The sequence below is a fragment of the Prosopis cineraria genome, unplaced genomic scaffold, assembly GCF_029017545.1.
Source record: "Prosopis cineraria cultivar Desert tree isolate PC_DT_omini unplaced genomic scaffold, ASM2901754v1 PC379, whole genome shotgun sequence".
Classification (NCBI taxonomy): Eukaryota; Viridiplantae; Streptophyta; class Magnoliopsida; order Fabales; family Fabaceae; genus Prosopis; species Prosopis cineraria.
The window spans coordinates 18034-33327 of record NW_026555706.1 but is presented as its reverse complement, the minus strand read 5'-3'; the positions used below and the strand labels follow the sequence as shown (position 1 = coordinate 33327).

At 27.1% G+C, this 15294-nt stretch overlaps 1 protein-coding gene and 1 long non-coding RNA gene across 2 annotated transcripts; one reads left to right on the top strand and one right to left on the bottom strand.

Moving 5' to 3' along the window:
* Positions 1 to 859: 859 nt before the first annotated feature.
* On the bottom strand, positions 860 to 1773 carry LOC129296663 (uncharacterized). Its single transcript, XR_008589858.1, has 3 exons — positions 1565 to 1773; positions 1402 to 1472; positions 860 to 1126 (listed from the first exon to the last, which is right to left on the bottom strand). It is a non-coding gene; the product is annotated as an uncharacterized LOC129296663 (long non-coding RNA).
* Positions 1774 to 7452: 5679 nt separating this feature from the next.
* Positions 7453 to 10641, top strand: LOC129296669 (uncharacterized). The gene is made up of 6 exons (XM_054935256.1): positions 7453 to 7587; positions 8448 to 8486; positions 9181 to 9294; position 9748; positions 9931 to 10055; positions 10179 to 10641. The coding sequence occupies exons 3-6, from the start codon at positions 9214 to 9216 to the stop codon at positions 10410 to 10412; spliced, it is 441 nt and encodes a 146-aa protein (XP_054791231.1). The 5' UTR covers positions 7453 to 7587; positions 8448 to 8486; positions 9181 to 9213; the 3' UTR covers positions 10413 to 10641.
* Positions 10642 to 15294: the final 4653 nt, after the last annotated feature.

Here is a 15294-nt window from a genome sequence, read left to right as displayed (position 1 = left end):
TTTAGTTACCACATTATCGTTTACTCCCAAAAAAAAAAAAAAGTACATCTTATATCATATTAGCCCTTTTCCTCATGTTCACATATATTTAATTAAATAAATAAACCCGGATTCTTAGTTCTTTTTCATGCTTACTTTATAATTATTTCATTTCAATGTACCAGAGATCACGAGCACATCATAATGTAATATTTTAAAATGTAAATGAATATACAATAACATCACATTTTGCTCATTACTATCGTCACTGCGGCAGAGCCAGTACATGTACATGTGAGGAGGGGGGAATGCACCCCCTCACATGAGAAAAATTATATACGTAGTATGGGAAATTTTAAATGAAAAATATTTTAGGGTTCAAACTTAAATTCAATATCAACCTTCTCAACATGTTTCTGGCAAAAAAATTTCAATATATTTTGCCCAAATAAAAATATATAAAATTTTCCTTATGTTAGTATATTTTTTGCCTAATATAATTAATTTTAAAAAATTTAAAAATTATTTTTTTAATTATTAATTTTTAAATTACATTGTCCTACACCCCTTATTCAAGGTCTTAGCTCCGCTATTGATCACAGCAAATGATATCATACAATAATTAAAGACTTCAAATTCAAATATTTACGAAATTCTAATGAAAGCATAAAGTGCAGGTTTACATGTTACATGAAAAAGAAATTAATAATGAAAAATGACTCACAAATATTGAAAAAGAACTTGACATGATTAATCACCTAAATTCTGTCCAACGAAACGTGATTTCTTGTATGTGTATATTTTTATAATTAATGTGGGTTGCAATGTTCATAGAAATATTATATTTAATCGGCTAAAATAAAAATATTAGAAATGAGTGTTATTTAAATTAGATTATATTGACCCAGTAAATAAAATACACGCGCATACAGATTCTGTTAATAGAATTATACATAAGCCTAATAAATTTGTCTGTTCTCATTCCCTAAACATGTCCAGAATCTTAGGAAAATAACTCAACTTGATTTGTAATATTGAGAAGTCCAGCTCACCTGTGTGTGTGCGCCTTGGGCCACCTCTGTCTGGCTCTCTCTATCTTTATCTATTCGCGCTATAATTCTTTAATTTGGGAACAACATGAGAATATCTTCAATCACGACAAAAATAAAATGGAATTACACATATATTTACTATCATTAGGCAGAAATATAAACATACACACACTATCAATTTATCACGTTCTCCCATTGACGTGGATTACTCTTTTTTTTTTTTTAATTGACCTCAAATCAATGTGAACTTCGAAATGGGAACTGTTAATTGTTCGTCGTTTCCTGACTGCAAAACCTAGCTACTAAATTCTAAGAGTCCCATAGCAGAACTTCAGAAAACAGAAGTGAAAATAGAAACTAAAATGCTTACACGCTTAAGCTTAGAGACTTCCTAATTGATCTTGTTGAACTCCTTCCATAGATTCTCCCGCCCAAGCAGATCTACAAATCATGATTGGGAATTGAAAGTTGGTTAAGAAGTAATAGAAAAAATTGCAAGGCATAGTATTGTGATGGTTAGAAATGGGAGTTACGGAGTGTGGAAAGAGGAGTTCCCTTTATCCATCCATTGTCGATGTTGATGGCGCCGTCGACTTGATCGTCGCCGGCAACACGACGACGACAATGCTGAGATTCCCAGATTAATGCAGGGTTATGGCCCTTCTCCTTCCCTAATCGATTGATGACCGACATTACTATCAATACAATCAGACCTAGTCGACAGCGACCAGACTGTTTTTCTTTTTGCATCAGAATGAACCGAGCAATCTGAGTAGAAGAGCGTGCTTTCTGCCGGACAAGTGGGTGCTTGGTCATGAATATTTGGGATTTAAAAAAATAATAATAATTGAATTTTTATCAACTTAATTCTTTGTACATTTTTTGTAAAAAAAATATAACGTTAGTTTTCTAATTTTTGAAACATGAATTGATTACGCTACCAGGTCTTTAGATCAATTAGCTAAAAGTTACTCCCTCCCATGAAAATATAAAATATTTTTTAAAAAGTTACATATTTAAAAATATAAGATATTTTTTATCTTTTAAGATGTAATAATCATTGTCTTTTTTTTTAAATGTCTCCATTGATAATAACTTTATATTTATTATAAGGTATTTAATAAAGGTAAATATGAAAAGATAAGATTAATTTAAAAGTAAATAAATATTTTATTGAGATAAAATTCGATTAAAAATATCTTATATTTTTTAATTGGGAAAGTAATTCTTAATAACTTGAGTTGGAGTCTAAATTTATAATAGCAATTAAATTTTCTATGAAAGCATTCTATTTATTTGGTTGTCCTTTTCATTATGTAGGTAATGTACATATTTATTTAAGACTGAAAAAATAAGTGATTTAATTTTTAGGTAATCTAGAGATTTTATAAAAAGGGTTTATTTTGTAAAAATTTTATAAAAAGCAAACATTATTTTATTTTTGGTTACAATAAAAAAAAATAATTATTATTTAGCTATTTTAAATTTTATGACATCTTGTTAATCTTTGTTTTATAAAACTAATTTATTATTATATTATTTTAAAATTTTATGATATTCTCACATTATCCTGCCGCTTTAAAATACTCTTTCTCATTTACCGTATTAAATTATTTTCAAAAGCTATTTAGAATTATTTTTTGGATTTTGATTATTTTCAAAATTTTAAAACAAAATATCATAAAAACTCATAAAATAAATTTTTTAAAAAAGTAAGTATTTTTTTCATAAAATAAATGAAAACAATCGGGCTCAATGTTTAAACACACAAAGTTACTCCCTCTCTTAAAAAATGTAAGGCATTTTAATTGAATCTTACTCTTAATAAAATAGTTAACTACTTTCAAACTAATTTTATCTTTTCATATTTATTCTTATTAAACACCTTATAATAAATATAAAGTTATTATCGATAGGGGTATTTTAAAAAAAAACCAATGACTATATCTCGAATGACTAAAAATGCCTTATATTTTTTAATATTTAATTTCTCAAAAATATCTTATATTTTTTATACTCTGTAATCTCAATATCTCTAATCTTTGATCTCATATGTTGTTAATTATGACATAGATTTTCTTATTTCTTGTTTTATTTTTGTTTCTTTTGTTACTACAAGTTTTAGAGTTCTTATTGGATTGGATAACTCTCAACAACACATTCAAACCACATCAATATGTATTTGTCAAATTCAACAAATAGTTAAATCTTCATACGTGCTTGTGTTAAATGTAGACTAAAAATTAAACACACACTTAATTTCTTTCATTTAAGCATGGCTTCTAAACGTATATTATTGTAAATCATTTTTTCCTTTTTTAATATATTTGATATTTTTTATTGCAAAAAATAAAAAGATTGGGAGTTGGCTGTTACTAGAGCATCCCAAAAGAGGTTTACAATATGGTATTCATTCTTCGATGGTTATACGGGTATCAAAATACGAATAAGACGGATGTTTGTTGTCCTAACCATTCTTCTTAGTTCCAATCCCGATAAGAAAGGGGGGATTTTTTTTAACAAAGTTTCGTGTTGTTAATTCCTAAATGTAGTGCTTCTTCCCCCATGCCGCCCATTTATTAACAGGGACTGAATGTCCATTGTTAATTTGTGAGTGCAGTTAAGATCTAGGACCTATTTATTTAAAATTAAAAATTATTTATAGATAGTTTAAATATTTATAAAAAGATATTTATTTTATACAGATTAATGATGAAATAATTATTAGTTTTTTAAATTTTATGATATATTCATATATCCCACATATTTAAAATACTAGCTATCATCTATTACATTAAATTATTTTCAAAAACTATTTAAACTAGTTTCTTAAAATAATTAGAGATCTACTTTTATTAAAATTTTGATTATTTTCAAAATTTTTGACAAATATTATAAAAGCTTATAAAATAATTTTTTAAAAAAAATAAGTGATTTTTTATAAAATAAGCTAAAACAAATGTGCCATTGATGATAAAAGCACTCCCAATTATTCTCTTCCAAATCCAAGATTTAATGAATGTCCATAGGAAGAATTAAGAAAATGTGGTTAATTAAGTTATTAATATTGTTTAAAAATAAGAATAAATTTCTAATTTTAACTCTTTTTAATTGAAAATTTTTTAAATTTGTATTACAATTTCTATCATAATTAAATAATATAATTAATACTTCATCAAAAATCTTATCTCAAGAACTAAAAAATCTTTTTAGATGTCCTACAGTAGAGAGAAGAAGGAATACAATGCAACTAGATTTTAGCTTCCTCTTCATCCTACGTACTCAGACCTCAAAGACGCTAATGAGCTGGTGTGATTTTTTTTTTTTTTTAGGCTGTGATTCTATTTTCTATTTTTTCTATTCTTAGAACAATGCTACAAAATAATTTTTAAAACAAGTTTTGGAAAAAAAATAGAAAATATTTAAAAATTATTTAAAATATATATGTATATAAGGTGGTGAAAAAAGGGTGAAAATTTATTTATTTTATTAATATGATTATTAATGATGAAAACGTAATATTTTCTAATTTTTTCTAGCTTTTTCAAAATAAATGAAAAAAATATTTAAAAAATGTTCTGGTTTCTTGGTTTTTTTTCACCACCTTTGAACTCTTTTCTAACAATAATATAAATATAAACACACTTCTAAATAATTTTTATATACAAAAAACGGATCTAAAATATTCATGCTTTTTATGGTTTCCAGTTTCCACTTTCAATTCAATTTCATATAAAAATAATAATTTCTAAAAGAATGCATTTTTATTTTTTTAATGGTGATGTTTTTTCCATTTTTCTCGGCTGTTGTATAAAATTATTTTTTGTCATGCAATTTTTATAGCTAACTCTAATTAATAGAATAAGGTTCATTGTTGGAAAAATAACAATAAAATCTCCATGATTTTAATGAATGATAATATGATGTCTTGAAATACTGTAATTCTATTGAAATCTCTATGAATTTTTATATCAATAGATTTTAGAGAAAATTATATCTAAGTCCTATGAACTAACTTATTTATAACTAAGTCTCACAAAATTCAGAAACTACAACTAAATACCTTAAGATCTGAGTATAATTTAAAATTAGAATAAAAATAATAATACCCCTATTGAACACATATATAGTATATCAGTCAAAAAATTTATAACTATGTTATTAGAATTTTATAATTATAATTTCAACTTTTACAACTATAACTTTATATATTCAATAATTTTATCGAATATATAAAGTTATAGTTATAAAAAGTTAAAGTTATAGTTGTAAATTATGATAAAATAGTTGTAAATAATTAATATTAAACTCTAATAATAATACATGATTATTTAATTATTGAATATATAAAATTACAGTTTAAAAAATTTGAAATTATAGTTATAAATTAGTGATGAAGTAATTATAAATTAATTATTTAATTAATATAATATATATTTAATAAGAGTATTATTGTTTTTATAGCCTAATTTCAATTTACATTCAAGTTTTAAGGGACCTAGCTATAATTTTTAAATTTTACAAGACTTATTGATAAATAAGCTTGCTCCACGAGATCTTCACAGAATTTTTCCTAAATTTTAAAATGAAAAAATAATTTTACTCTTATTGAAAATAACATGTCTTAATCATAACTTTAACTTAAGGAATAGTGACTTTTGTTTTGTGAATCATAAATTTGAACAAGAATTACAACTTATCAAGTGTAATTTCTATTGTTAAAAAAATAAATTTCAATCATAACTTTTGTTTGAGGAATAATAATTTTTATTTTGTAAATTATAAGAGTTGAATAAGAAATCATAATTTATTAAATGTAATTTTTATTATTGAAAAATAAGTTTTTAAAATAACAAATTCCAATCATAACTTTTATTTATAAAGTGATAACTTTTATTTAAAGAATTATAAAAATTAAATAAGAAATTATAACTTGTCAATAAAAGTAAAATTATCTTTTCAAATTAAAATTTATTAACACGAAAGTAAAATGATATTTTAAAAGATTATATTATCATTTATATAACTTGAAAGAATTTTATTGTCATTTTTCTTTTATTGTTGGAAAAATAACAATAAAATTTCTTTAAATTATCTAAAATACATATTAATCTCACAAAAAGACATATTTTTTCTAGAGTCCCAAGAAATATTTTTGTCATTAGGGAATTATAAGAGATGACACTTTTGCCCTTTATTCAAATTAAAATCATTCGCAACTTTCTATTTACAATTTTTATTCCTATATTAATAACTTTTATTTTTAAATTTACAACAATTCAATAATCATTTGTAACTTTACATATGCAAATTCTAATATACATCAGGTGTTGAAAATTAACAACTTTTCATTTACAACCTTTGTTCTTATATTAACAACTTTTGTCCTTAGATTTTCAACAATGTAACAAGAAATTATAACTTATCAATACTCTTTGTAAATTGACTAAATTAGCAAAAATGAATTACTACTCTAATTCAAGAAATAACAATTTTTATTAATTTAAATAACAAGAAAATCTTAAAAAGTGATAACTGACTAAGGTTTTGTTGTCAGTTACAGTATCTACAACTTATATCAAAATATTCTAGAATCCTTTTGATAAAAATATTGGAAAGGCTTAATTTTTTAGTGTCATCCCAACATATCAATCATTTTTCATGCTAACCTAAAATAATAAAATAGTCATTTATCAAAATGTATATTTTTCAAATATCATAATCATATATCTATCATGTTTTATCTAACAACAATTATTTTTTTTATATTTATAACTTTATATTAGTCATTCATGACTTTGATTTATGTATTTACAACACAATTGAAAATGATATATTATTTGTTATTTATCATTTATCCATAAATAAACATTCATACCCATGCATAGCAAAGAAAATGAAGACCTCAAATCATAAAAAGGAAATAAAAACATCTATTATTTATGCATATTAACCTACATCAACTTCAACTATTACATATGAGCGGAGAAATTTTCAAGGAAAAAAAGAAACTTACCTACATATAACATAGCTAACAGAGAAACTTACGTATAGATGCTCAAAAAGAAATAAGACAGACGAGAAGGAGAAGGAGATAGACTAAAAGAAGATCAAGAAGAAGAGAAGAGGAGGATAACAAGAAGATGAAGCAGAGGCAATAGCACACAAGAATGGCTCTGGATTGAGACTTGAAATTTTTGTTTTATTTAAAAATAATTTAATCATTTTTTTAATTCCTTAATAATAAAAAAGTCTTATAAAACTCAAGAAAAATTATGTTATTTTATAAGATCAATTTATTATTTATATAATTTAAATGAATTTTTCGATCATTTTTATTTAGCGTTCTTGATAGATATATATATATATATATATTTTTTTTTTTTTTTCCTTTTTTAAAGTTCTTTGATTATTTCTGCCCTGGCCAAGAACGGACGACTTGACGACGGATCTGAACGGAGGACGGAGAGTTGCCACCGCGACCAGCGAGCGTCTGACATCTCCGAACAGCTTCGCTTTCGGAAACTTTATCTCTTTCGTTCTGTCAGAAGAACATGTTAGTATCCATATTACAATTTTCCTTTTCGTTTATATTTTCGAAAGTACTCTCTTCGAGAATCCTTTCTTTACTTCCTTGGATTTCTTGTGGCTCCTGAAATTTCGGGGTAAGTGAAACGGGATACATTACTTTAATTTCTTTTTCCTTTCTGTGCCGCTATTTCATTGTCTCTAGACTCCAGTGGGTCATCTAAATTATTCTGATTTTATTTCATGCTTGTTTAAATTTGTTCTATCTTACAAACTGTCGATATTAGCCTGATGAACGAGTGATATAATTTTAATTTTGATGTTATATTCACCCCCCCCAATTTGAGTTGAGAGTTTCTGAGTTGTACAGTGACGAAATTTTCTTGTCGAAGAGCATCAATAACCGTAGGGGGATCCAAAACTTCCTTAGAAGAGTATTATTTCATATACAATTTCCTGCTAGGAAACTAAGAAAGCTTGGCACTGCACTTGAAGCCATTAATGTGCTATATTTGTGACCCTAATGAATCACTAGTAGTGGTAATCATTTAGAAGGCTATAAGCTCACAGTAAACTTCCGGTTCAAGTATACCTTTTCGCGAGTCTTGTTCAAATGTTTACAGTAGGTCTAAAGATTTGTTTTCTGTTGTAAAGGGCTAAAGGCTCTCAATTATAAAGATGTTTTGAGAAAAATTGCATTTAAGAGTTTCACAAATTCCGTACATGATTGAACAATTTTAATGGGTATTCTTCTGATTCTTATCCTAACTGTTATTTTTAACCTCTGGTGGACTCTCTTCAGATTATATTATGGGTGAACAAAACAGTATCCACTACCCCCTGATTCTAGCCTTTTGCAAATCTAACAGAACTCATTCTTTTCTTCAGGCTTTGGAAGAGCAGAACAATTTACCATCCTCCCTACATGTCAGTTCTTGTCTTTCTCTTACTATTATTTTTTCTTGCTGTTTCTCCATCCCACTTTTTCTTCAATCTTTTTCATCTATTCTGTTTGGTGTAGTAACATGCTTGATGTGATGTTGTCACCCTATCAAATATAAGCATGGTATATAGAATATTGTTACTCATATCCTTTCCAGCAATTATGCATATTTGTGTTAATTGCTTGTTTGAAGCATGTAATGTGCAGTAAAAAAACAAAATCATATGGTATTAAGGTTAAAAAAGTAGTAAATGCATTGAGGCGAAAAATTATATTTGTTTGCTATTGACAATGTAAACACTTCTTTTCAAGAAAAATTCTGTTACTTATGCTTCATGTACATAGTGTGGGACATGTTCCTGTGCCACTTGCTATGGTTTGATCTTTGATTTCAGGCAGCATCAATCTTAGAAATAAATCAGTCTCATTTCATTTACTTTAGTTTATTATTATTATTTTTTTTTAATGCAATGCTTGTTTGTTGTCTCCTAGCTAAAAAACTACCGGTACCCTCTAATGATCATCAGATGTCAAGATGCCAGTATCATTAATTCTTTTTTATTTGAGTCTTTCCTCATTAATCTTGTTCAGTGGTTACCATAAGTGAATCAGTTAACATAAATAAATTTGATTTCTCAGTAACATGTTCCTTTTTTTATGCTGTTATCTGCATCTCAGCTTGTCATTGTTCCTTTGTTCTGGGAGAACGACATGAATTTTGCGGCATCATTATTCAGAAGATTGAATGTTAAGGAACTTGTTACAAAAGCTCCTGTATACAGAATTGCTAGTGTTGTAACTTAATGATTGCATTCTTTCTATTGTATCGTATCGTTTAAGGTAGCTTTTGGATTGATAGATTTGGATTTGAATTTTAGATTTGAAATCTTGCATTTCAAATCTCAATTTAAAATCTATGGATTTAAAATCTTGTGTTTGGGTAGTTCAAAAAATTTCAAATGTAGAAGATGAATGAGTTAAGATTCAAAATGAATGTCAAAACTCAATTTAAAATCTTGTGTTTGGGTAGTTCAAAAAATTTCAAATGAAGAAGATGAATGAGTTAAGATTCAAAACGAAAATGGAAAATTGGGAATAATGATTTTATCTCTATTTTCTAATTAACGAGAGACAAGAACGAGGGATAAGAAAATATATAGAAAGTCATAGAGGTATTAATAGCAAAAATACAAAAAGAACAAGATGTTTGAAGTAATTGAAATTTTAAATAATTAAAGTGTAGAGGGTATTTGAAATTACAAAGAAATTGTACTAAGCAATTGATTTGGATTTGAATCAAATTTAAATTCATGAATTTTTATTTATCCAAATGAGAGATTTGGAGCAAATCCAAATCCTTATTAATCCAAATGCATCATGAAAGTATGCAAGTTTGACTTTGACAGTGTTTTCATTAATTTGGTTTAGATGTTCCTGGAGAAGGATTGAGCCTGGTGTTTAGACGTTGGGCTACCGAAAAAATGGCAGGATCGACAAAGAATGGACAGGACTCCAAGCCCAAGAATCTCGGAGTAAAGAAATTTGGTGGGGAGGTCTGTGAGATGGTCGCTTCAAAGCAAAGTGTTTCAACATAATGACAAAAAGTCAGATAATGAGAATAGAGTTTTGGAATATGATTCATTCACTCATGGCATTATTCTTTGCTTATTCTGCAGAGAGTGATACCTGGAAACATCATTGTTCGGCAGCGTGGAACACGATTTCATCCAGGAAACTATGTTGGGATAGGGAAAGATCATACCCTCTTTGCTTTGAAAGAAGGGTGGGTGACGTTTGAACGAAACAAACTGACTGGTCGCAAGTTGGTGCATGTTGAGCCGAAGGAAGGTCATGTTCTTCATCCTGTGTATGCTAATGCTGCACAATCTGAACTAAAAGTATGTGCCTAGCTTGATCTCTTTTTTTCATGGAACACCTTGTTGAATAGCCTGATTGTGAATCTGAAGAAGCATTCTTTATTACTGGAAAAAAGTTTGGAAGAGAGATTCCATTCTAGATGTGGCAATATGATTTTGTACCTCAACCTGATGAACATTTGCTATAATTCTTGATGTTTCATTCGCTATTGTTAGGTTGTTCAGTGATGCCCCCACTGATAGAGGATAATCATTTCATTTCTGTGCTGTCTTTAGAAATGTTTCGTCATTTTAGTGGCCTATAGATTATTGTAGTTCATCCAGCCTATATGATTTTCAGACCAGCTTGAACGATAATCCAATTGAGAATCTGATATCTGATAGTAAATTTATAAGTGAAAAAGTGTTTTCTTGAAATAAAATAGAAAATGTACTATGACTTTTTTTCTCCCCAGATACATCTCTCATTTCTTTTTTAAAAAAACACTCCCCTCCCCCACCCTTTTTTTGGTATCATAATCAAAAGTTGCCTGAGTGTTATCCTTGTGAAAACTTGATGCATGTAGCTCTAGGCTTGTGTATGATATTTGTAACCATGCGAAGTCATGGAACCAATGATTCTGATTTCGGCATGAATAGAAAGTATCTATCCTGAGTCGGTCATATCTCCAAAATTTCACTGTTTTGATTAAAATAATGGCAAACTATGATTTTTCCAACCTTGTGTTTTGTTGATTTTTTTTAAAAAATAAAACAAATTTGGAGGGGGAAAAAAGACCACTAAAACAACATTAGATAAAATAAACTTGTAGTTATAGCTTTGGGACTTGTGGTATTTTAGTCCTAATCAGTGTTGAAGTTAAAAGGAAAAAGGAAAAAGATAATTAAGAACCCTATACGACTATTAATTATAATAATGGATCATGATCCTTATTTGAAATTAAAAACATATATGTATTTATAAAATTGCTCTCGAGTAAACGTAGAAAATAGCTAATCGAGTTTTACTTAAAAAAATCAAGAAAAGATACTACTAAAATTATTATTATAAGTTGTATTATTGTTAATCTCATTTGAAAAAATCAAAATCCACACTTAGGAATAAGATTAATAATAATTTTAACTCATAATAGTAATTCTAATTGTCTAACTCATAACATTTGGGATTTTAGTTTTTCCAACTAAGGTTACCAATAGTTTCAACTCATAATAGTAATTTCAACAGTCTTTTCTTAATTTTTCAAAGAGTTTACCTATATATTGACAAGTATAAAGATATACAAGTGACTAGTTTCATACTAGAAGTAACTTTGATAAATTTTCTAAGTGACTATCGTATATTCACAAGTGCCTTTAGAAAGTTTCACAAGTGAAATTTAATTTCATACTTAAAAACAACTTATTCCCAAGCATGGATCCTAATTTTTCTAACTAAAATTAACAATAATCTTAACTTGTAATAGTAATTTTAGTAGTATTTTTTACTTGAAAGCAATTTTGTAAACTTATATATGTTTTTAATTTTAAGTAAGGATTATAGTTTATTATTGAAATTTCAACAATTTAGGATTCCTAATTGTAATTAATAGCCTTATGAGATCCTTAATTGTCATTTTCTCAAAGGAAAAACTTATATGCTTTGTCTATGTTCAATTAAATTAATACATGTGAATGTTTTATAGATTTGTTATTGAGAAAATTAATCATTCGGTCCTTTAAGTTTTCATTTGGTTGTAACTTAATATTTAAACTTTAATTTATTATAACTTAGTCCTTTGAGTTTTGATTTGGTTGTAAATCAATCTTTGAACTTTGCTTTTTGCAATTTAGTTTTTGAAGTTTCAACATCTTAAATATTGATCCTTATATTTAAAAAAATAAAATTATAAAGATTAAAAATATTTTAAACATTTAATATTCTAGTAATAAATTTTAAAATATTTTTAATCTATATAATTTTATTTTTTAAAATATAGATATTAATATTTAAGATGTTAAAACTTTCGGGATTAAATTGTAAAAGACAAAGTTCACGTATTAAATTACAATTAGGTTAAAATTACAATGATCAAATGATTTTTCTTTGTTATTCTATAATAAATTATTGTTATTAATATTATTAATACTTTAAAAGCCACTTGTCGTAATTTGATTGGATATAAGTATATTATGTTTATAAAATTAAATATATAAATCTTATTTTAAGGTAGAGGCAGTAATTTGGATCAAGTCTGAAAAATTATAAAACCATCGAGCAAACCATTGTAAAGTTATCAACGGAGCCTATTTGAGTTAATACCATATGCAAGATAAGACGTTAATAGAAAATTTCAATCAACAAAAGAAATAAAACTAAAATAAAAAAATAAACTGAAATATCAAGTTAAAAAATAATTGATTAGGTTGAATAAGCAGACTTGAGCAGGTGATGAGTTCTAAGAAGGTCAAACGTGAAGAAGATAAGCGCGAAGGATGAAGCCGAATGTGTTGTCAAATTCAAAGTTTGTGAGTCACCGAAGGTGCTATTTATTGTTGCCGTGAGTGACGACGCGACGGAGAAGAGGAAGAAGAGCTCTAGTTGATCTGGGTTGTGGATTGTGGGTCCAGCGTTCTGGTTTTTGAGCGAGACATAGGGAGAAGATGATGTATGCGACGGAGATGGTCGATCTGTTCGCAAACTAAAACGAAAAGGGGATTAGGGATTTTAAATACTATATATAGTTCTAAGGAGAACCGTCCTATAAATTAGAACCATCATGTATATGTTTGTATTTGAAAAAATTAATTCTTTCAAAATCTTTAAAAAATTATATAGGACGGTTTGAGAAGGCAGCATTCCTATATTATTAACATATAGGATGATTCCCTTTATAACTATTCGTGTTAAAATATATTTTGCACTCTTTCTCCGTCTCCTCATATATATATATATATATGACGGTTGTAGAGTAAATTATCCCATGTGATGCGTCTATGCAGTTTTGTTGTAGTGATTTAACATATAACTTATTTATTTATTTATAAAATAATGATGATAATAGTAATTTATTTTATTTTACTATAATTTCTTTTCTTCGAACACAACATGCATTGGTGTTCACACCAATTAATATTTCAATGACAACATTATTATTATTATTATTATTATTATTATTATTATTATTATGCAACCTTAACTAATAAAATATCACTTAAGTTGAATTATAAAAATATTTATCCAGCATATAGCATAATCAAAAGATAATCACATAACATACTAGCACAATAACATTAATAAAATATCATTAGACTGCAATTACGTAAATATCTACCCTACAAATAAAATATTTCTAATATGTAAAAAAAATTAACCACTATTATATTGAAATCAAAATATTAAATTATATGATAAAATGAGCTTACCTCATTAAATTTGATGTCAAAATAAGAATCTGATCAGAAGTAACTCGTCGAATTCAGACTTAACGTCGGACATAATCTCATGCTCGTGCAGCGTGAAGTTTGGCTTTTTTTGTCAATATACTATAAATAGTAAAAAGGATTATCAAAATGTTGCACTGTGAAAAGTTTTTACTTAAATACTATACCAAAAATCATTCAGATTAAAAACAAGTTTTGTGATTGTGAAGAACTCATTCAAGCACAACTTTGCAGTCAAAATTTTTTTTTTCTTCAATGAAAAGTGAAATCATTCATTAACTGAATAATTTCATCCTTTTTCTATTGACATGATATTTTATTTATTATCAATTGTGAGAATCTCTACTTTCCTTCTTACTTTGCTTTTCCTGTTTGATTCATTCAAGCATGGGATAAATGGGCACTTACTATTGTTAACGCTCACTCTGCATTCAATGAGTTTAATAGAATATCTGAGTATATGTAATAGTATTGGAGACAGACTTGATGATAGATCCAACATATTAGTGACGATACTAGGTATGCGATAAGTTTTTGACCTTCTTTCACTAGTATCATCTTTTTTCTTCATAAAAAAGTGTTATAATCTAATGTCTTATTATTTATTTTAGGCTAACTTAGCAGAGGAATTATACAGGACAAAGATTAATTCTCATTCAGAATGTTCTCATTACATCGATTATCAAGATAAGGTTGATCAAAACCAATGCAATATCTTATTTACAATGAGAAGACAACGATTTAAAAGGAATCCTTAGTTTGCTCCATCAAGAGTTGAGTTACCTCGTTTGCAAATTTGTGGAGATAGATCGAGCAAGTGACGTGGTAGTTATTTGTCTACCTAACCACTAATTGAAAATAAAAATATAGGGAATAAGAGTTTCAAAATTTTAGTCAATCTCATTATATGTCAGCCTCATCATTATTATTATCCCTTTTTACTGCTCTTAATCCTATTCAATTTGAGTCTCATTACATCTCACCCTCATCATTATCATCATCCCTTGTCAACTCACCCACTCTTACTCTATGCAACCCTTCTCATTACATGTGTTGGTCTTAAGCAACCCTATTTTAATAATTAATGCAATGAGAGAATTTTGAATGAAAATTAATCTTTAGCCTGCATAACCCCTTTGCTATATCAGCCTAAAATAAACAAGAATACATTAAATTATAACACTTTTTTATAAAATAAAAAAAAAGATGATACTAGTAGAAGAAGGTAAAAAACTTATTGTATACCCAATATCACTATTAATACGTTGGATCCATCATCAATATTTTTCCAATACTATTGCATGTACTCATATGTTCTATCAAACTCATTAAGTGCCGAAAGAGCATTAACAATAAATAATAAGTGGCCATCTATCCCATGCTTAAATGAATCATGTGGGAAAAGAAAAGAAAGAAGGGAAAGCAAAGATTTTTCATAGTCAACAGTGAATAAAATGTCACATCAATAAAAAAAAATAAAATCATTCACCCATTT